The 21036-nt window shown below is 44.9% G+C and overlaps 3 protein-coding genes across 5 annotated transcripts in view; 1 reads left to right on the top strand and 2 right to left on the bottom strand.

The window, feature by feature from the left end:
* Positions 1-1315: 1315 nt before the first annotated feature.
* LOC311148934 (cyclin-dependent kinases regulatory subunit 1-like) lies at positions 1316-3175 on the top strand. The gene is made up of 3 exons (XM_084185969.1): positions 1316-1589; positions 2057-2184; positions 2579-3175. The coding sequence occupies exons 1-3, from the start codon at positions 1531-1533 to the stop codon at positions 2620-2622; spliced, it is 231 nt and encodes a 76-aa protein (XP_084042095.1). The 5' UTR covers positions 1316-1530; the 3' UTR covers positions 2623-3175.
* Positions 3176-3344: 169 nt separating this feature from the next.
* Positions 3345-5747, bottom strand: LOC311148463 (protein CIMAP1D-like; the record flags this gene model as incomplete). 3 transcript variants are annotated; one of them, XM_084185438.1, is made up of 4 exons in its annotated part: positions 3345-3832; positions 4185-4355; positions 4662-4772; positions 5564-5747. In XM_084185438.1, the coding sequence occupies 4 exons, from the start codon at positions 5745-5747 to the stop codon at positions 3345-3347; spliced, it is 954 nt and encodes a 317-aa protein (XP_084041564.1). The 3 variants fall into 3 exon arrangements, with proteins under 3 accessions (XP_084041564.1, XP_084041565.1, XP_084041566.1); XM_084185439.1 differs by having other exon boundaries at positions 4239-4355; positions 5564-5612; XM_084185440.1 differs by having other exon boundaries at positions 3345-3829; positions 4239-4355; positions 5564-5612.
* Positions 5748-7136: 1389 nt separating this feature from the next.
* Positions 7137-21036, bottom strand: part of LOC311148424 (C3 and PZP-like alpha-2-macroglobulin domain-containing protein 8) — a 71245-nt gene continuing 57345 nt past the window's right edge. The window contains exons 35-43 of the mRNA XM_084185392.1: positions 17521-17774; positions 17277-17364; positions 15342-15416; positions 15126-15231; positions 14795-14905; positions 13819-14031; positions 10900-10974; positions 8482-8665; positions 7137-8055 (exon numbers count right to left, since the gene is read on the bottom strand). Coding sequence (XP_084041518.1) covers position 8055; positions 8482-8665; positions 10900-10974; positions 13819-14031; positions 14795-14905; positions 15126-15231; positions 15342-15416; positions 17277-17364; positions 17521-17774 — 1107 coding nt within the window. The 3' untranslated portion in view covers positions 7137-8054. The remainder of the gene's footprint in view (positions 8056-8481; positions 8666-10899; positions 10975-13818; positions 14032-14794; positions 14906-15125; positions 15232-15341; positions 15417-17276; positions 17365-17520; positions 17775-21036) is intronic.

The following is a 21036-nucleotide window of genomic DNA, read 5'->3' as shown; positions in this document are numbered from 1 at the left end:
GCAATGAAAGAGCGGCATGGACTAAAATACAGTAGAATATTATAGAATAGAATGCAGTATATACATATGAGATGAGTAGTGCAAGATATGTAAACATTATTAAAGTGACTAGTGTTCCATTTCTTAAAGTGGCCAGTGATTTCAATAGGCAGCAGCCTCTAATGTGCTAGTGATGGCTATTTAACAGTCTGATGGCCTTGAGATAGAAGCTGTTTTTCATTCTCTCGGTCCCAGCTTTGATGCACCTGTACTGACCTCGCTTTCTGGATGATAGCGGGGTGAACAGGCAGTCGCTCGGGTGGTTGATGTCCTTGATGATCTTTTTGGCCTTCCTGTGACATCGGGTGTTGTATGTGTCTTGGAGGGCGGGTAGTTTGCCCCCAGTAATGCGTTCAGATGTGAGCTAAACAGTGCACTTGCACTTGAGATGCGTTTTAAGGCTATGGATGAGAAAGTGAACTTATCATTTCCAAAAGTTTAGGCCAGTTGTATGCTGCTTTGCCATCTATTAACAGCAAGGGTTATTACATAGGCGCACTATTTTTTTACTGATGCATTTGGCAATATTCAATTCATACGAACAAAACATATAAATAAAATCATTCACTTTGAAAGTTGATAGGCTACATGTAGGCCCTTCATATATGTCCCGTAGCTCAATTGGTAGAGCATGGCGCTTGCAACGCCAGGGTTGTGGGTTCGATTTCCACGGGGGACCAGTATGGGGGGAAAAAATGTATGCACTCACTAACTGTAAGTCGCTCTGGATAAGAGCGTCTGCTAAATGACTAAAATGTAAATATATAGGCTATGCGCATTACTTCGTTCAATTTATCGAATCAGTTATTGTTTTCTTGCTCAAACCGTGAGCAACACCTGTCAAACTCAGACATTTCTCTCAAAACACAGGGATGTTGATTCGCACTGTACTAATATTATCAGAGGACCTTGGAGTTTGCCAAAAAACAGTGGGTTATTCTGTCTGGAATTGTTACTCTCCAGCAATGTAAAAATCACTGCCATTGCAGATTCGGAACTAAATTACAGATATAGTCTTTTGTGCTCGTACACATAATTACGTTACACGACCACCCCCAGTAAAACTAATCCCGTAGAATATGGCTATATACCATTTTTTGTGTGGCATTCAGGCATTTGTCAACGAATATTCACGATTGTAGGACTAAAGAAGCACGATAAATGTATATTGACATTTACTCGACGAAAAAAACAATGGAAAAATCATAAAAGTCTAACATTTTAGAAATATCTCACCATGTGTACAGCTGTCAACGTCAGAAGGTGGGGGCGGGGCGCCGCGCATTTAGTTTGTTTTGCCCACGCGCGCCTTCACCAATCCCGGCCAAGAGTGGAACCGTTTGAGTTCAAAATTTGCGGATACACTGCAGATTACAATTTGCGTTGCGCCCATTCAAATCTAGCCAGCTATCGCTTATCGAAACTGACAGCTGTCTGAAAATACGAAAACCTATCCAGAAGATTGTGTTATATACTTCTGTTCGATTAAACATGTCGAAGAAACAAATTTACTACTCTGACAAGTACACAGATGAAGCATTTGAGTACAGGTAGGTTGAAGTTGTAACGCTAGCTACTACGGTACTGTATACTGTTAACATGCTTGCTTACTAGCTAACGTTAGTTAACTTGCTTTGCTACCGCGAGCAAATGCACCCAGCTCCCCAGGTTGGTTAGCTAGCCAACTTGCTAGTTAGCGAGCCAGCCAGCCATAATACTGTATTTGTCAAAATAATAATGATACTGTTATTACATTTGTTGGCTGGCGACTGGAGGCTGGAATCATTTGTTTAGCTAGCTAGCGAACTGTATCATGTGACTTGGTTAACGACCGCTAACGTTAGCTAATAATATCAGCTGGTGTTGCCACAACATGTTCAAAGTTATTTGGCCTACTGGTGCTTGCTAGCGAGCTAGTTAGCTATCGTTACATGTACTAGTAAACACCAAGTACTTTCCAGTTAGTAACTAGCAAGCTACGTTAATTGGGTGAATTCAAAATCCCTTTCCTACACAGGCATGTTATGCTCCCGAAACAGTTATCAAAGCTGGTGCCAACCTCTCACTTGATGACAGAAGATGAATGGAGGGGTCTGGGGGTGCAGCAGAGCCAGGGCTGGATCCACTACATGATCCACAAGCCAGGTGAGCTATTGACCGAAAGTTAGCTAACCAGTCTGACTTAACTTATAGTGACCAAGAACTGACGTTTCATACGAGCAACATCTTTTCTAAAGCATTAACTTTACTTATGTCACAAGTCTTCTCATGACTGGTTATGAAAAGATACATCTGATATCCTCTTTCATACATCATTTAAATGTACTTGCTAGCTTTCTGTTCTAGGCCATATATTGTATTGCCTATTACATGGCTTTTCCCCAACCAATGACCTATTTTCCCCAATTTTCTATGTTGTCCTGATCACATCCCTACAGATATAAAGCCATTGTTATGCCAGCTGCATGTTTGAAAATAATAGCCATCTCTACTAGCTTGAAGTCAGTATTGAATTAGCTACTTTTTGTTTTACTTCTAGAGCCGCATATATTGCTTTTCAGAAGACCGCTTCCAAAGGATTGAGTGAAAATCATCTTCCACGTCCCCGAAAGCCACCTTAGTTTAATTGTATGGTCTTTGTTGATTAAACAAGATGTACATCTCTCCATGTGTTTTGGTGTATAGAATAGACCTTTAAGTTTTATTTTTAACAACTCCCTCCCCAAAATGTTGGATGTATGATAGAGGCAGCCCGAGGAGTGTTGATGGCTCAGCCCCCACTACCAGATGGTGAGCAGTTCTGCTTTTATTGATACAATATGAATATTAAATTTCTCATTCATGAGACTTTACCGAGCTTGAATAACACTTGCTACACTTTTATTGATGTTTACTTACTTGCCAATATATGTTGTATTAATGAACAGTGGTCAAATTTAGTTTTCTTTCTTGAACGTGGAATATTTTATTCAAAAGAAAGAACTTTGCGTGTTCTGAAAATGTTTTTATTTTGTGTGTGTATATATATATATATATTCTCTTGTCAGACAGTATACATTTGGACTGAATAGTCATATTTCGGTTAATTCTAAACAACACTTGTTGCTGGACAGAACGTAAATAAAATATTTCTTTACTTTCTGTGTGGAAGTTTCTATATGTTCTGTATCTAAATGTCCTTAATTTTATATTATGCCAGCACAGCAGTAGAAATGGTTCTCTATTGTCATCTCAAGTTCTTGGTTTTGCAGATTAATCCAACCTAGTTCCATATGACAGAGGAACATAGTTGTGGGAAGTGCTTTTCAGTCAGCTACATTGACCACCAGTGGGGTGACAAACTCAGAGTGTCTGATGCCCAGAGAGAAGGCAGGGGCCCGGGGCTTGTGGACAGTCACCTTCTCAGGGTTATGAGTTCCAGGGCCAGGCTTCAGAGTGGCATCATTGGGGAAGCCATGGCGACCTAGCATGGAGAAAGCTGGTTGCCTGGGAAGGTAGACACTTGGATCTGTACTGTTGTATCTACCAGGGCCTGGGGTCTTGGACAGGTCCTCTGAGGGACCCCCTGACTTGCAGTGCCCTGAGATGGTGTAGCTGGCACTGGCTGGCTTGGTGGGGACCTGGGGGCCCATGAGTGCAGGGAGACAGTACTTGTTGGGGGCAGGCACTGAGTCGATGGTACGGTAGCGAGTGCGGGAGCCCATGGTGTATGATGGGGGTCTGCGCTGGGTGTTGCATGGAGGAGCATTCTCAGGGCTGTATGCCCCTGGTCCAGGAGTCTGGAAAAGCCCTGCTGGTGGAAAAGCTGTAATTAGCTTTGGCTTTATGTGAACAAGCAAGATTGATAAGTGGAATGCAATAGATTCATTGTCAATTTAGAGTGTATGCATATTTGTGGAGTGTGTTCATGAAATTCAGTTGCAACAGCTGACAGCAGAAGGCAAGGCTTGAGCTGTCATATCCAGCTGTATCTTGTTGCCTTACTGCTGTAAGTAGCTTACAAACTGCCACACTCAACAAGGTCCTTATGTAATTAACATATATTTTAGGAAAATCAACCTTTTCACATCTAGTAATGAGCTTTTGGTCTTTGACAAATAAAAACACGGTTATACTTTATTACAACTTTATAGGCACATTAAAACATGTGATCAGCTCTGAATTGAAAGTGTATTTCCCTGAAGTTGGTGGGAACTTACTTGATGATCCTCTCACTCTGCCCAACATGGAGTATGCAGGGTTGCCATCCCTGCCGAAACGGGTGATTTTTGCATCAATGTAATACTGAGGCCCAGGACTGGAGTCAACACCGTACACTACACAGCCAAACAAGAGAAACTATCAAATAAATAACTGATATACAATACTGTAGTAAGTTTGCCAGTATCCTAAGGACAGTGTCACATTTGGCTGGTAAGTGGTATACTGGACTGTAGTACAGGGTTCAGAACTTGTGACAGGTATGTGGTGTCTCCCCCCAGTGGCTTTACATTGACATTACAACATTCAATATTCCCTTTCATGATCAACTAATACTAGTTGAGGTAGTTTTCCATTGACCATTAGAGTAGCATGTCATGTTTAAAGCTTGGGGGCTCTTTAATGACCGCTGTAGCACTCACTGTTGTTGCTCATTCTGCCGTGGAAGGAGTAAGCAGGGCTGGTTGGCTTGGTGAAGTCATGGCCGATGAAACCAATAGTCGGTGGCAGAGCGTAACGCCCAGGTCCTGGCCCTGTGGGGTAGATATTTTACACAATAGGTTGAGGACCTGTGTGTGCGCACGAAAGGATTTGGTCTACTTCATTCATATTACATGATATACAGTATGGTGTAGTGACGAATAAGCTGAAAAAGTTCATAAAGACGTGCCTGAGGATATAAACCACATATTTACATCTGGCTGGTGCAAATTAGACACGCTAGGTCATCCAAACAGCTGACTTTCACAGCTAGAGACAGACATTGCGGCAGACAGTACACTTAAGGTACAACCTGGGAAATGACTTTTTTGGAAAGGATTTGTTTTGCACCGACTCTCTTGCACTGGCTCTATGCACACTCACTGGACTACCAACGCACACACAACATACGTTCACACACACACACTTTCACGTTATTTGTTATTTTATTGTGTTACTATTGCCTTATTTAGCTTTTTTGTGCTTTTTAACTCTGCATTGTTGGGAAATGGCTCGTTAGTAAGCATTTAATGGTAAAGTCTACACCGGTTATATTCGGCGCATGTAATTTTTCAAGATTTGATTTGACATTACATCAGCATACAAATGTTCAGATGCGTGTGCACACTGAACAAGCAAAGCCACTACTGCGAGTTCTGGCAAGTCCAAGCTCTGAGAAATGATGAACTCCTCCAGTCAATGTTCCCTCTCTGACATGATAATGCATTAAATTACTAACTAGACATGTTACGTTTACGTGTTACATTTGCTCAATTCAGAATACATGAGTGATCTATCTGTATTGAATAAGTATCGCAAGGTTTGTTCCATTCAGGAAGCTCACCTTTCTCTCTGCCGGCAATGATGGGGCGCTTTTTCACCTCCTCCCCCATGGTCAAAGAAATGTATGGTCCTAAAAGTCCTCCTACAAAAACATCCTCCAAATCATTACACAAACTGCTCAATTCAATCAATAGTAAGAGGGAATTTGACAATACAGTATGTACAAAAACACAGGTAGGAAGCATACTACTGTAGATGTGGACACAAACAGGCTCTAGCAATGCATCGCAGCCAGCAGGTTCCTCTCTCCTTAGTGAGATGGTAGAGGTGATCTGCGTCAGATGGATGCCAGCGCTCACTTAGCAGCATGGCCCTCCTTTATCCGTCCTGAGTGAAATTCAGTTTGGAGTTTGCCTATTCAGTGATGCATACCTTAAGTCTGCGCAGTTACTCACTCCAAAATAAGAACCACTACCATCAAAGACCCATGAAGATCATAAAAATGTAGCATCTTGTTTAGAAGGGCCCTTTAAAATGACAATGTTTGATCTCACTCCAACTGGGTCCAACTAGTCCATCATCTCAGCCAGTTAAATAGCAGCTCAGCCAGAGGGGCTCACTCCGCTGGTGCTTAGAAACAATGTCATTACTCGGATTCACTCTCATGTAACAATATCTCCACAGAGCAATCCATGAAACCAAGATCCCCCCTCTCCCTCCTTTCTCTGTTCATCGTAGCGTGGAGGCAGAATATCACACTTCAACCATGCATGCAGTTGCCAGGGAGACGTTCCAGGATATTCAGTCTCAGCAACCAGGTCTCCCGCATCGCTCGGTCAGCGAAGCGTGTTCTCTCTGTCCCTACAGTACCTTCCCCATTCATACAACAGACCTTCCACTCATATTGTACAAATCCCATTCATACTGTATATCAGAACTAACAGTATCCCTTACAGAGACCAACAAAGCCGTGGAGTGATATATTCTCCTTCTTGACATAGTGCAGTATATGATAATACACTGAAAGTGAGAGACTATGCATATTATAAGACATGTAAGACACGTTATCTGACAGTTTTCCACCACCATTCCTGTAGTTTGATCATAGTGGACTCATTGCCCTCTTAATAACCTCTACATTGAAACATATCCATGTGCCGTTTGGAACAGGTAGTCCTTTTAAACAGCAACAGAAGCACACACTGAAAGTTGCCAGAAGCTATACGGTAACTGAGAATGTTGACAAGTGCCTTAACCATGGTCTGCCGAAAACAAACATTAAACATTTACAGGCTCTAACTCTCTCCTGGCTGCTGTTTAGGTAACCAGAGTGTGTTGTTAACAGGGACAAACACACAGGTTAGCCCCGCTGCACACAGCCATGCCAGGGGTCACAGTCACAGCCTTCAAAGCAGAGGGCATTCTGAAGGGCCACAGCGCTTGACAATAACACAGCTCACTGCTTACAGGATGACAGGAAATTCTCCTCAGGCTAAACTACAGTTGCAAAGGAAATGGACCAACAACTCCTTAACCACCAGGTCTGCTCCTCATTTCCTATGTAACATATAGGCCTATACATATAGGGAATAGAGTTACATTAGCATGTAAAGTTACCTGCAAACAGAGACATGGATTGTATACAAAGTTTATTCTTTTTCAAAAGCAACTGTATTGGAAATGGATGTGGGGTTAGACTGGTTTAAATTTGGTAAATTTACAGTAATTCCAAACCTTTATTCTTGTTTTATGCTATCAAGAGTCAACATTTAACAAAACAAAATAGCTTATGTACTGTACAATAAAATCCCTGTGTGTTCAACAGTAAGGTGACAGCTCTACCCAAATAGGACTTATGTGAAGATATTGGTAGCTTGGTAAAGATGTCTAGAATAATTGAGCTTCTTATCCTCCAGTTTAAGGCTGCAGAAATGCAATCTCGATCTCTAGCAGGTTAAACACCAAATAAGTATATAAAGATATCAACTGTACACCTCAGTGTTTGACCTAAGGCTTCCTCCGAATAAGAATAATAGGTGCATCACATCATGTCATTGTTGATGAATGAAATGAAGACACTGGTGTAGGTGACAGGACAAGAAGGCAATAGGGGGTGGCATTGGAACAAATAAAACAAAACAAAAGCACTAGCTACAAATAAATACCACAGATAGAAAAAACAACAAAACAATTGTTTTAACTCAGGTGTAATTACAAACATAAATACTTGATTATTCAATCTAGAGATTACAGAAAAACAATGTAAAGGCACTACAGTGAATATCAAAGACGCTATGGCTGTGGTGTCTACTGGTGAATAGGAGACTGGAGATATAAGAGAGAGAAACAAAGCGGGCTAGAGGGGGACTAGCTTAGTGACACACAGTCCTTAAGTCATTAACGTACACACACACACACACACACACACACACACACACAATCACTTCCTTTCAGGCTGCAGTCCCCACTCTTCCTTCTCTCTCCACTCACTAACATATTCACAAACAATGTACAATTTGGAGATCTGGCTGGTGATGCAGTCAGGGGCAGTTTCTGTGGAGGAGAGGAGAACAGGACACTGAATAAGATCTCTAAGGTTCTTCATTGCAATCGGGTAGAAAGGTACAGATATGCTATCTTTGATGTAGAGGTATCTGAATACACTTTGTTATTACAGTGGATATAGACTGACACAGGTTTGATGTTACAAAGTCACAGTTGAGTTCATTTCAAGCCCTATTCACGTTACCACCATGTTAATGGTTCAAACCACAGGAGGTTGGTGGCACCTTAATTGGGGAGAACGGGCTCGTGGTAATGACTGGAGCGGAATCAGTGGAATGGTATCAAACATGGTTTCCAGGTGTTTGATGCCATTCCATTAGCGCCGTTCCGAACATTATTATGAGCCGTTCTCCCCTCAGCAGCCTCCTGTGGTTCAAACTCAGTGTTGTTGTGCAGAGAGACAGAGAGCCGTACCATCGCTCAGGGGGGTCATTTGTGTCCAGTGTGGGTAACTGGATATCTGATGGACTCTCCTGCTCTCCCCCCTGCTCCCCTGCCTCCAGCTCCAAATGGTCCTCTCCCTCGGCAGGGAAGGGTTCAGGGTCATACTCATAGGAGTAGTAGGACACCTCAGCCATGGAACCCTGCTCTTCCTCACCTACAGCACAAGAGAGAGGGACACAGAGAGAGGGACAGAGACAAGAGAGAGGGACACAGAGAGAGGGACAGAGAGTGAGAGAGGGACACAGAGAGTGAGAGAGGGACAGAGACAAGAGAGAGGGACAGAGAGTGAGAGAGGGACAGAGAGTGAGAGAGGGACAGAGACAAGAGAGAGGGACACAGAGAGAGGGACACAGAGTGAGAGAGGGACAGAGACAAGAGAGAGGGACACAGAGAGAGGGACAGAGAGTGAGAGAGGGACAGAGACAAGAGAGAGGGACACAGAGAGTGAGAGAGGGACAGAGAGTGAGAGAGGGACAGAGAGAGAGGGACAGAGAGAGAGAGAGAGAGGGACAGAGAGTGAGAGAGGGACAGAGACAAGAGAGAGGAAGAGGGCAGGTGGGATGGTGAGAAATATCCTTAAAAATAAGATATGAGACAATTGTTCACAAAAAAATAGTTTTAAGTCAAGGGGCATAACAGTATGTTTCCACAGAGTATCTACCAAAATAGTTAATTGTACAAGGTTGCCAGTAGGGGTCACTATGTCCTTTTTAATGTTAAGCACTGCATGCACACTGCTCCTTTTGGAAATCATTCATTGCAGATGAATACACACACTACACTCCATTTATTTTCATCAGTGTGTTTTGTTGAATTAATCATGCCCTCAGCTCTGATGCCGTTTCACCACTAAGGGACATGTCTACAGAGAAACTGATTCAAAAGCCTCAATGTTTTACTAAAGCTGTTGAGAATGCTGTCAGATTCTTGGCACACAAAATCACATCCATCACAATCTACCTAACCAAACTCTCAGTGGAGCTCAGCTCAACAACATTTATTAGCTCAGAATTACACAGCTGTTCGTTGAGTGTATAATCTGGTATGATACATGTTTTCTCTATGTGTGTACCGCAGTCGAGTTTTAATGGCATTCCTGGGGTGAGGTCTTTTCCACTGTGAAGCATCAGTCTTTGTACTGAGGAGACCTTTGACCTTTGTGGAACTCCATTATAGCTGCAGGCTGGGAACAAGTCAGCGCAGGCATAGACCACATCAAACACACGCGCGTAAATACACACGCATGGATGTGAGTCTACTCTACCACAGCCCACGACTCCTGCTACAAACCAACATAAAGAGTGATACAACTTACCTGGAGTTCTGTAACAAGTTATTTAAGCATAACATAAGTGAACCCTGTGGTGGAGCAACAAATATCCTCTTCAAGCAAAACTATCCCCCCTAAGGAAAGCCTATCCTCCTGTTTATCAGAATGTGAGAGTAGCCTGTAGACGTGATCCGCTGAGGAGTCAGTGCTCTACTCCCCCTTCTCCTCTCCTCTACTGCAGACGGCCGGGAAAAGTCCCAGCAGCCCCCAGCACACTGCAGGCAGACAGAATGATCAGACCTGGAGGACAGGAACTCTTTCATCTACACCGCTAACTCATCTACAACACTGATCAAACTCTTTATACTTATTTGCATATATCCAGACAAGCAAGAAGAGGCCGATGCATGGTGATGGACCTTACAGTGGGTATAGGTTATTGCAAACTATTGGAGGCAGTCAGACTCCAGCCACCCTAGTCATAGACTGTTCTCTCTGCTACCGAACGGCAAGCGGTACCGGAGCGCCAAGTCTAGGTCCAAAAGGCTTCTTAACAGCTTCTAACCCCAAGCCATACGACTCCTGAACAGCTAATCAAATGGCTACCCGGACTATTTGCATTGTCCCCCCCCCCCACCCCTTATTTTTTACTTAACACTTATTTTTGTTGGTTAAGGGCTTATAAATAAGTATTTCACTGTAAGGTCTACACCTGTTGTATTCGTCGCATGTGACAAATACAATTTGATTTGATTTTGTATGTGGATGTTCTCAGAGGGTTGAATGTGTATAATACAGATCCATGGATGTATTTACATTTGGCACTAGAGGTCTGGTCTTCATCTGTCAGGCTTGTATACAGTGTCTCAGAGTGGGAACGGCGCAGAGCAGGGTTCTTTGATACACAGTGCATGCACCTCCTCACATGCCTGCACGTCAATGCCAGCTTCACTCAGAGGTGATACACCTGAACTCTCCAGCCCTTGCCTTTGGCTGGCACTCTCACACACACACTACTGCAGCTGGGAACAGCTGGCATCCAATGAGAGATGGGAAGATAGGGGTTGGAGTGAGGGTAGAGAGGGGAAGAGATGTGTTTTCCCATGCACTGTATTTACCTGTGTGTACAGGCACAGGAGTTCGCTCAGGTTCCTCGCCTGTTGCGTTCTCTCCGTCCTCCGTGGTGGATTCCACTGTGTGAGCAAAGACAACACAATGACAACAAGCCAATGTTACACAGACCACATATTGTACTGTATGGTTACGGTAAAAGCATGATATATTTTCCCGTATTTCCAATGTGGGTGCTTATTTCCAAACCAGCCATACACAAACAAACAATGAGAGGAAGGTGTAAACAAGGATCCAGTCCTTTTGATAATCTACTGTAAACTTGGCGCAGGCAGCCTAGTTTTCCCACACAGGTTTTGGTATGTGCTTTTTCCCAATCCACAACAAGAAGGCTCCTTTGTTGTTGGTTTGTGCGTCGGAAAGGAATGTGACAGGGTTTTCTTCAAAGGCCTGGACAAAAACACTCTGTCATTTGGGGTTCCCTGTAATATACAGTGAGGGAAAAAAGTATTTGATCCCCTGCTGATTTTGTACGTTTGCCCACTAATTTTAATGGTAGGTTTATTTGAACAGTGAGAGACAGAATAACAACAGAAAAATCCAGAAAAACACGTCAAAAATGTTATCAATTGATTTTCATTTTAATGAGGGAAATAAGTATTTGACCCCTCTGCAAAACATGACTTAGTACTTGGTGGCAACACCCTTGTTGGCAATCACAGAGGTCAGAAGTTTCTTGTAGTTGGCCACCAGGTTTGCACACATCTCAGGAGGGATTTTGTCCCACTCCTCTTTGCAGATCTTCTCCAAGTCATTAAGGTTTCGAGGCTGACGTTTGGCAACTCGAACCTTCAGCACCCTCCACAGATTTTCTATGGGATTAAGGTCTGGAAATGGGCTAGGCCACTCCAGGACCTTAATGTGCTTCTTCTTGAGCCGCTCCTTTGTCGCCTTGGCCGTGTGTTTTGGATCATTGTCATGCTGCAATACCCATCTACAACCCATTTTCAATGCCCTGGCTGAGGGAAGGAGGTTCTCACCCAAGATTTGATGGTACATGGCCCCGTCCATCGTCCCTTTGATGCAGTGAAGTTGTCCTGTCCCCTTAGCAGAAAAACACCCCCAAAGCATAATGTTTCCACCTCCATGTTTGACGGTGGGGATGGTGTTCTTGGGGTCATAGGCAGCATTCCTCCTCCTCCAAACACGGCGAGTTGAGTTGATGCCAAAAAGCTCAATTTTGGTCTCATCTGACCACAACACTTTCACCCAGTTCTCGTCTGAATCATTCAGATGTTCATTGGCAAACTTCAGACGGCCCTGTATGTGCTTTCTTGAGCAGGGGGACCTTGCGGGCGCTGCAGGATTTCAGTCCTTCACGGCATAGTGTGTTCCCAATTGTTTCTTGGTGACTATGGTCCCAGCTGCCTTGATCATTGACAAGATCCTCCCGTGTAGTTCTGGGCTGATTCCTCACCGTTCTCATGATCATTGCAACTCCACGAGGTGAGTTGCTGCTACTCTGTTAATTATTTATGCATAGTCACTTTAACTCTACCCACATGTACATATTACTTCAACTACCTCAACTAGCCGGTGCCCCCGCACATTGACTCTGCACTGGTACCCCCCTGTATATATAGCCTCCCTACTGTTATTTTATTTTACTTCTGCTCTTTTTTTCTCAACACTTTTTTGTTTTATTCTACTTTTTTATAAAAAATAAATGCACTGTTGGTTAATGGCTGTAAGTATTTCACTGTAATGTCTGCACCTGTTGTATTCGGCGCATGTGGCCAATAAAATTTGATTTGAGATCTTGCATGGAGCCCCAGGCCGAGGGAGACTGACAGTTATTTTGTGTTTCTTCCATTTGCGAATAATCGCACCAACTGTTGTCACCTTCTCACCAAGCTGCTTGGCAATGGTCTTGTAGCCCATTCCATCCTTGTGTAGGTCTACAATCTTGTCCCTGACATCCTTGGAGAGCTCTTTGGTCTTGGCCATGGTGGAGAGTTTGGAATCTGATTGATTGATAGCTTCTGTGGACATGTGTCTTTTATACAGGTAACAAGCTGAGATTAGGAGCACTCCCTTTAAGAGTGTGCTCCTAATCTCAGCTCGTTACCTGTATAAAAGACACCTGGGAGCCAGAAATCTTTCTGATTGAGAGGGGGTCAAATACTTATTTCCCTCATTAAAATGCAAATCAATTTATAACATTTTTGACATGCGTTTTTCAGGATTTGTTTGTTGTTATTCTTTCTCTCACTGTTCAAATAAACCTACCATTAAAATTATAGACTGATCATTTCTTTGTCAGCGGGCAAACGTACAAAATCAGCAGGGGATCAAATACTTTTTTCCCTCACTGTAGTAGCGCTGGGCAGAGAGGGGGGAGAGAAGCTCTCCTCACAAACTTCATCCAGCAGTCAGCCTGCACCTGAACAGCTGTTACCACAGCCACACCTCACTCTTTCTTCTCCTACTTGTTTGTGTGCGTGCACATGTGTATGTATGTGTGTGTGTGTGAGAAAGAGAGTATGTGCACGTGCATGTTGGGCTACCCTGCACCCTCTTCCCAGCACATCCTCTCTTCAATTCTTCAAAGGGTGTTTCTCATAATCAAAATATTTTGGAGACATATTTTCGGTGGATGTAATGTTTGACTATGAACTAGATCGTGTTTTTAGCTCTTCAATGTGTGGCAGCTGACCGATAAATCAGAGCCATATGTGGGCCTGGCTGGCAGAGCCACTGGGAGGGGTACAGAGCCTGGCATGCTAGTGTTAAGAGCAGTCAGTGGGTGTGGTGCCACAGCTGTAGCAGCTTTTATTTCAATCCATTCAGAGGATGAATTGACATCAAACTCATGAATTGATTAATTGTCCATTACGGTCATTGAGGATTTTTCATGAACTGAATTTCAAATGGAATGGAGCCCATTCCTGGTAGAGTAGTCTTACTCTGAGGACACTGGGACATGGGCACTTGTTCTATGCGGGTCCCGTTGCGGCAGGCGAAGACCTCCATCTGGCACTGGTTCTGGTAGAGATGTCCGTCTGAGCCACACACCAGCTCTCCGTCGTAGCCACAGTCCCTGTAGCAGGTGCAACGCTCAAACTGCTCCTCCTCCAGACAGCCAAACACGTTGTTACATTGGTTCCCCTGGACAAAACCTGGGTCAAAGAAAAAACAAAGGATAGGAGAAATTATATATTTTTTCAACTTTGGGGATCTTTTACTTTTTTCTAACAATGTGTATCAACATTGTGTGACTTTAGCTGTGGAATTCAACCATCATAATGTTAGTTTATAGTAAAATGCACAGGACCAAAAAATATTCCAACCATGGGTCAGGCAAATAAAGAGATTACATCTTTCATAGGAGGGAAAGTGTCAGGAGAGAGAGAGAAAAAGGAAGTGTGTGTAAGAGGATGTGTGTGTTGATTTGAGCTGTTCCCCAGGGTCTGGGCATGGCCTTGGTTCCAGCTGCACAGGGGTCCCAGCCCCTCAGCCTTTCTCTCTCAGCCAGGCCGGCAAAACACAGCATCAACACAAACAGGGTCATCCACCCGTCACCACGGTGACAGGGCCAAACTTTGCCATTTGTTGTAGCAACATCAATCCCCGCTAATGAGAGTGTGTGTATGTGTCGCTGAAACGATGACAACCAGGACAGTGGACATTCCTGTGTGGGCCTGCTTTTCTGTTTCTTCCCTTCCCAACATCGGCCCGTGCCAATAACAGTTTAGGCACGACACACACACTCTTAGAAAGTAAAGGGACAGGAAATGGAGGTTTACAGAGGAGCCCCGTCAGACATAAGTCACACCTTCGCGCTCTCTCTCACTGTTTCATTAGCTGGGCTTAATGGGCACTAACACAACTATAATGTGGTAGTTCCGTTATGGACATACAGTAGAGTGCTGTAACTCTTACCTATCCACTGATTGGTTGAGCTCTCCACCTCGTTGCACGTGGTGCCGTCACACAGCTCGCGGGCCAGGGGACTGCTCTCGCTCACATTGTAAAAGCGAGTGGCCTGAAATGCTGTATAGAGAGAGAGAGAGACAGAAACACACAGCTTTGTAGGAGTAGTGGACACGCCTCTCCACAAAACAACTCTGTACTTGTATTTTAAACCACAGACCAGAGAATTCCAATTTCCTCCGAGAGAAGGCGGTCAGTAAATCATTGTGAAGAGAGAGGAGGGTTTTCCTGCTCGCAAAGTGAGGGGCTGTTAAAAATATTCATCCTATCCGAGGCACACCTGGTTCGTAGTAGTCGTACACCTTGACCGGAACAGGCGCTGTCTTGCCCATGATGTACTCCCTGACAGCCTGGAAGGCCACACACGTCATACACTGACTGGAGATCTGCGTTGTGGGACAAGCACAGAGACAGGGCAAACATGTAAAACAGTTAGAACTGATCACAGTACAGTACACCAGATTACAATGGTGATATACCAGTATGGCTAACTCACCTCATCAAAGTAGAAGAGGACCTTCCTTCCATCCACTTCGTACCTCTTCAGACCAACCCTCTTGTCCAGCAGCAGCTTTATGATAGGAAAAGGGGGATAGATGGTCACTACATATTCTGAACTTCTCAACCAAACATTAGGTCATTAGGTAAAATACCTCTTTCAACAAACACCCTTATACAAGTATCGAATTATAGTACAGAACCAGGGACAGAACCCAGAGTCTGGCTCAATGCTAAGCTTTTCTGTTGTCTCACTGATGGCCAGTGAGTATTCTGGTGACCTTTCAGTCCAGTTGTAGGTAGGTCAAGCCTGTTTACAAGCCAAAGGGAGGGAGCCAGCTTCCAATAACAGTACCAGTGTCGACTGTCTATGAGGGAGTTGCTGTTTACTGCCTAAGGCGGTGGGTGTTGGGGCGAGGGTTAATTCCTCCCACAGGGCTCTCTAAAAGGTGGCAGTCCTACGGACAGATGATGTTTATGAGGTGCTCAGCCGTAGCTGGCGCCACTGGGACACAGAGAGAGAGAGAGAGAGAGAGAGAAGGCTGTGTTGTTTTCTCCTTTGACAATAACTATAATTATAGTAACAACTTTAAATGTATTCCATTCACTTTCTCTTAGCACTTAAAGTAACATAAAAATAGGTAGCGTAGCGTAGCGTGAAAGGCATTTTGCTCCATTCAGCTCAGCTCATTATATGGATAAAAAGAGCAATAGAGGCGTAAGCCAAAGTATGTGGTGTAAGGATTCCAAGTAACATCTATGAAAACAACAAGACATGACTGCATAAGCGAGGCTCCGTCTCGTGAAGTGAGGAATGCTGCTGGTCAGGGCAGTCAGGCAGTCGTACAGCAGGGAGGTGGGCAGGGCTGGCTCTGTAAACTGAGCTTGTAAGCCACTTCAACACACAGGTCAGCACCGACTCCCTCAAGTCTCAGGGAGATAGTGTGTGTGTGAGTGGGTGTGAATCTGTCCCCCCAGGTAGGTAGGTCTTTACGAAGGTGGATAGTTTGATTCTGGGGCCCATAACTCTGCAGTAATGAGGGAGAAAAGTGTTTGAAGAGGGCCTGGGGAGGTGACCTCAACTAACCTCTCACCCCCCTCCATCAGATGGCTGCCATGCGTCCCTGGGTCCCTCTCCTCTGGCTCTCAGAGCGGGGTAGTTGGGATAAACAATGGCAACCCCCAGTGGCCCAGCCCTTCCCTGGCCTGGCAGCTGGGTTATAGGCCCAGAGAGGGTCTGTGAGGGTTTGTGCCCCCTGCCCTTGCTCCCTGTGGAGCCCCAGAGACACAGTAACATCACTGGGCCAGAGCTGGCCCTCATCCAGACACACTGCAGTAAAAATACCCTCTCAATAGTAATTACCCTACTGCTGTATAAACACACACAGTACACGATTCCCAGTAACATTCAGCATGACCCCTGTGTTTACAAGGGAGGCAGAGCAGAGTACTCAGTACTGTGGCGCAAATGTTTTGTCTATGTCTGCCAAGAGTACCAGCACAATGGCAGAGCTACTCAACGTCTTCCTCCATTAATAAAGACACATCCACAAACACCTCTCTGAGACAGGGGAAGAAGCACGAGCAGCACAGGGGACTGAGCAGAAAACAGAAGGGGACTGATCAATTCCACGCCCCACCTCTGAAATGGCCTTCAAATGTGAACCGTGTCTGTCTTTTTTGGTGGGGGAGGGTTGTTTTGTTTTATTGTCACATACACATTGAAATGTGTGTTTTTACAGGGCCAGCCATAGTAGTATGGCACCCCGGAGCAAATTAGTGTTAAGTACCTTGCTCTAGGGCACATAGACAGACTCAGATTGTCGAAATTCGAACCAGTGACCTTTCGGTTACTGGCCCAACGCTCTAACCGCTAGGCTACCTGCCGTCTGTCTGTACAACATTGTAATGTGTGTGTATGTTCATGTCCTACCCTCTCCAAACTTTCCACATCGGCACGGAAACCTGACAGCAGAGGGACCTCCAAGACAGCCATGTTGGAAGAACCTGTGTGGAGCCACCTGAAGAGAGAGAAACAGAGTTAGATGATAAACTAAATGCTAGCAGAACTAGGCCAACTATCAGGCTAAATGCTAGCAGAACTAGGCCAACTACCAGGCTAGATGCTAGCAGAACTAGGGAAACTACTAGGCTCAATGCTAGGCTAAAAGGCGTACCTGGCGCAGGCTTCCAGGGTGATGCGGTAGTCTAGGTTGTCTTGGTGGGCTGCGGGGTCTTCATCGTCAGTGGCAGCCCGGCGTTTGCGGCTCAGCTCGGAGCGGTTGTCGGCACGGGAACGCGAGCGAGGGCTGGCGTGGCGGGGGGAGGGCGGGGCTGGCGGGTGACGCTCCTGCCTGGGCTCCTTCAGGTCCACCTTGAGCTGGAAGGCTGGTTTGGCCACGGGGTCAGGCACGTTGTAGGATACATCAATCTGAGGCGAGAACACAAGCAGAGCTTGGAGAGACAGAATGTATTCCGGATGTAGTAGAAAGTGCAGAGAACCTGTGTTGCAGAGCAAACCCATTGAGTGTGGAAGCTAGTACACACACGCGCGCACGTGCTCCTGCACGTACATAAGCATACACACAGACACATGCAAGCGTGCACTTCTGCACGTATGTACGCATGGTTTGCACACGCACGCTCTCTCTTTAATCATGCCTATCTTGTCATCTCATTACAGCCCAGGTGTTCCAGGCCTCAGGCACTGGCAGACCGGAGAGAGGGATGTGCTGAGGGAGGTAGAGAGGTGTGGATGGAGGGATAGAGGTTTTAAAGCAGGAAAAGTGGTGTGTGTATAGAGGGAGAGAGGAATGTGTGGAGTGGAAGGGGGACAGAGATAGGCTGCTCACTCTAATTCTCCCATTTCTCCCTCTCTCCCCTCCCAGAGGACCTGAGCCCTAGGACCATGCCTCAGGACTACCTGGCCTGACGACTCCTGTCTGTCCCCGCCACCAGTCCACCTGGTCGTGCTGCTGATCCAGTTTCTGCTGTTCTGCCTGCGGCTATGGAACCCTGACCTGTTCACCGGACCTGCTACCTTATCCCGGACCTGCTGTTTCGACTCAATTTCAATTCAATTTCAATTTATGGGCTTTATTGGCATGGGAAACAAATGTTAACATTGCCAAAGCCTGAAGTAGATAGTAAACAAAAGTGAAATAAACAATAAATATTAACAGTAAACATTACACTCAGAAGTTCCAAAAGAATAAAGACATTTCAAATGTCATATTATGTATATATATATATATATATATATATATATATATATATATATATATATATACAGTGTTGTAACAATGTGCAAATAGTTAATGTACAAATGGGAAAATAAATAAACATAAATATGGGTTATATTTACAATGGTGTTTGTTCTTCACTGGTTGCCCTTTTCTTGTGGCAACAGGTCACAAATCTTGCTGCTGTGATGGCACACTGTGTTTTTTCACCCAGTAGATATGGGAGTTTATCAAAATTGGGTTTGTTTTCAAATTCTTTCTGGATCTCTGTAATCTGAGGGAAATATGTGTCTCTAATATGGTCATACATTTAGCAGGAGGTTAGGAAGTGCAGCTCAGTTTCCACCTCATTTTGTGGGCAGTGTGCACATAGCCTGTCTTCTCTTGAGAGCCAGGTCTGCCTACGGCGGCCTTTCTCAATAGCAAGGCTATGCTCACTGAGTCTGTACATAGTCAAAGCTTTCCTTAAGTTTGGGTCTGCCACTGTGTACTCTCTGTTTAGAGCCAAATAGCATTCTAGTTTGCTCTATGTCAAGCAATTCTCTTTTTGTTATCTCATGATTTGGTTGGGTCTAATTGTGTTGTTGTTGTTGTCCTGGGGCTCTGTGGGGTCTGTTTGTGTTTGTGAACAGAGCCCCAGGATCAGCTTGCTTAGGGGACTCTTCTCCAAGTTAATCTCTCTGTAGGTGATGGCTTTGTTATGGAAGGTTTGGGAATCGCTTCCTTTTAAGTGGTTATAGAATTTAACAGCTCTTTTCTGGATTTTGATAATTAGCGGATATCGGCCTAATTCTGCTCTGCATGCATTATTTGGTGTTTTTTGTTGTACACTGAGGATATTTTTGCAGAATTCTGCATGCAGAGTCTAAATTTCTCTCTCTCTCACTCTCACTCTCACTCTCAATGCTCGGCTATTAAAAGCCAACTGACATTTACTCCTGAGGTGCTGACCTGCTGCACCCTCTATAACCACTGTGATTATTATTTTACCCTGCTGGTCATCTATGAACGTTTTAACATCTTGAAGAACGATCTAGACTTAATTGCAGTGTACTCTTATAATCTCCACCGGCACAGCTAGAAGAGGACTGGCCACCCCTCAGAAGCTGGTTCCTCTCATGGTTTGTGTACATGTGCCATTCAGAGAATGAATGTCAAGACAAAATATTTAAGTGCCTTTGAACAGGGTAAGGTAGTACACTACATGACCAAAAGTATGTGGACACCTGCTCATCGAATGGAGTTGGTCCCCCCTTTGCGGCTATAACAGCCTCCACTCTTCTGTGAAGGCTTTCCACTAGATGTTGGAACATTGCTGCGGGGACTTGCTTCCATTCAGCCACAAGAGCATTAGTGAGGTCGAGCACTGATGTTGGGCGGTTAGGCCTGGCTCGCAGTCGGCGTTCCAATTAATCCCAAAGGTGTTCAATGGGGTTGAAGTCAGGGCTCTGTGCAGGCCAGTCAAGTTCTTCCACACCGATCTCGACAAACCATTTCTGTATGGACCTCGCTTTGTGCACATTTTACATTTTAGTCATTTAGCAGACGCTCTTATCCAGAGCGACTTACAGTTAGTGAGTGCATACATTTTTCATACTGGCCCCCCGTGGGAAACGAACCCACAACCCTGGTGTTGCAAGCGCCATGCTCTACCAACTGAGCTACAGGAGTCGTGCACGGGGGCATTGTCATGCTGAAACAGAAAGGGCCTTTGTTGCCACAAAGTTAGAAGAACAGAATCATCTAGAATGTCATTGTATGCTGTAGCGTTAAGATTTCCCTTCACTGGAACTAAGGGGCCTAGCCCGAATCATGAAAAACAGCCCCAGACCATTATTCCTTCTCCACCAAACTTTACAGTTGGCACTATGCATTCAGGCAGGTAGCGTTCTCCTGGCATCCGACGCTTGGCATTGCGCATGGGGATCTTAGGCTTGTGTGCGGCTGCTCGGCCATGGAAACCCATTTCATGAAGCTCCCGACGAACGGCTATTGTGCTGACATTGCTTCCATAGGCAGTTTGGAACTCGGTATTGAGTGTTGCAACCGAGGACAGATTATTTTTACGCGCTACACGCTTCAGCGCTCTGCGGTCCCGTTATGTGAGCTTGTTTGGCCTACCACTTCGCGGCTGAGCCGTTGTTGCTCCTAGACATTTCCACTTCACAATAACAGCACTAGCAGGGCAGAAATGTGACGAACTGACTTGTTGGAAAGGTGGCATCCTTATGACGGTGCCACGTTGAAAGTCACTGAGCTCCTCAGTAAGGCCATTCTACTGCCAATGTTTGTCTGTGGAGATTGCATGGCTGTGTGCTCGATTTTATACACCTGTCAGCAATGGGTGTGGCTGAAGTAGCTGAATCCACTAATTTCACGGGGTGCCCACATACTTTTTATATATATAGTGTAGATGCCAGGCGCACAGGTTTGTGTCAACAACTGCAACGC

The sequence above is a fragment of the Coregonus lavaretus genome, assembly GCF_964263955.1.
Source record: "Coregonus lavaretus genome assembly, chromosome: 21".
In the NCBI taxonomy this organism is placed as follows: domain Eukaryota; kingdom Metazoa; phylum Chordata; class Actinopteri; order Salmoniformes; family Salmonidae; genus Coregonus; species Coregonus lavaretus.
The sequence above is the reverse complement of the archived record's forward strand: the minus strand, read 5'-3'. Positions and strand labels throughout refer to the sequence as shown.

Coding starts and splice junctions, on each gene's coding strand:
- LOC311148934 (XM_084185969.1), top strand. CDS start 1,531: ATGTCGAAGAAACAAATTTACTACTCTGACAAGTACACAGATGAAGCA. Junction 1,590..2,056: donor GATGAAGCATTTGAGTACAG/GTAGGTTGAAGT, acceptor TTTCCTACACAG/GCATGTTATGCTCCCGAAAC. Junction 2,185..2,578: donor CTACATGATCCACAAGCCAG/GTGAGCTATTGA, acceptor TTTTACTTCTAG/AGCCGCATATATTGCTTTTC.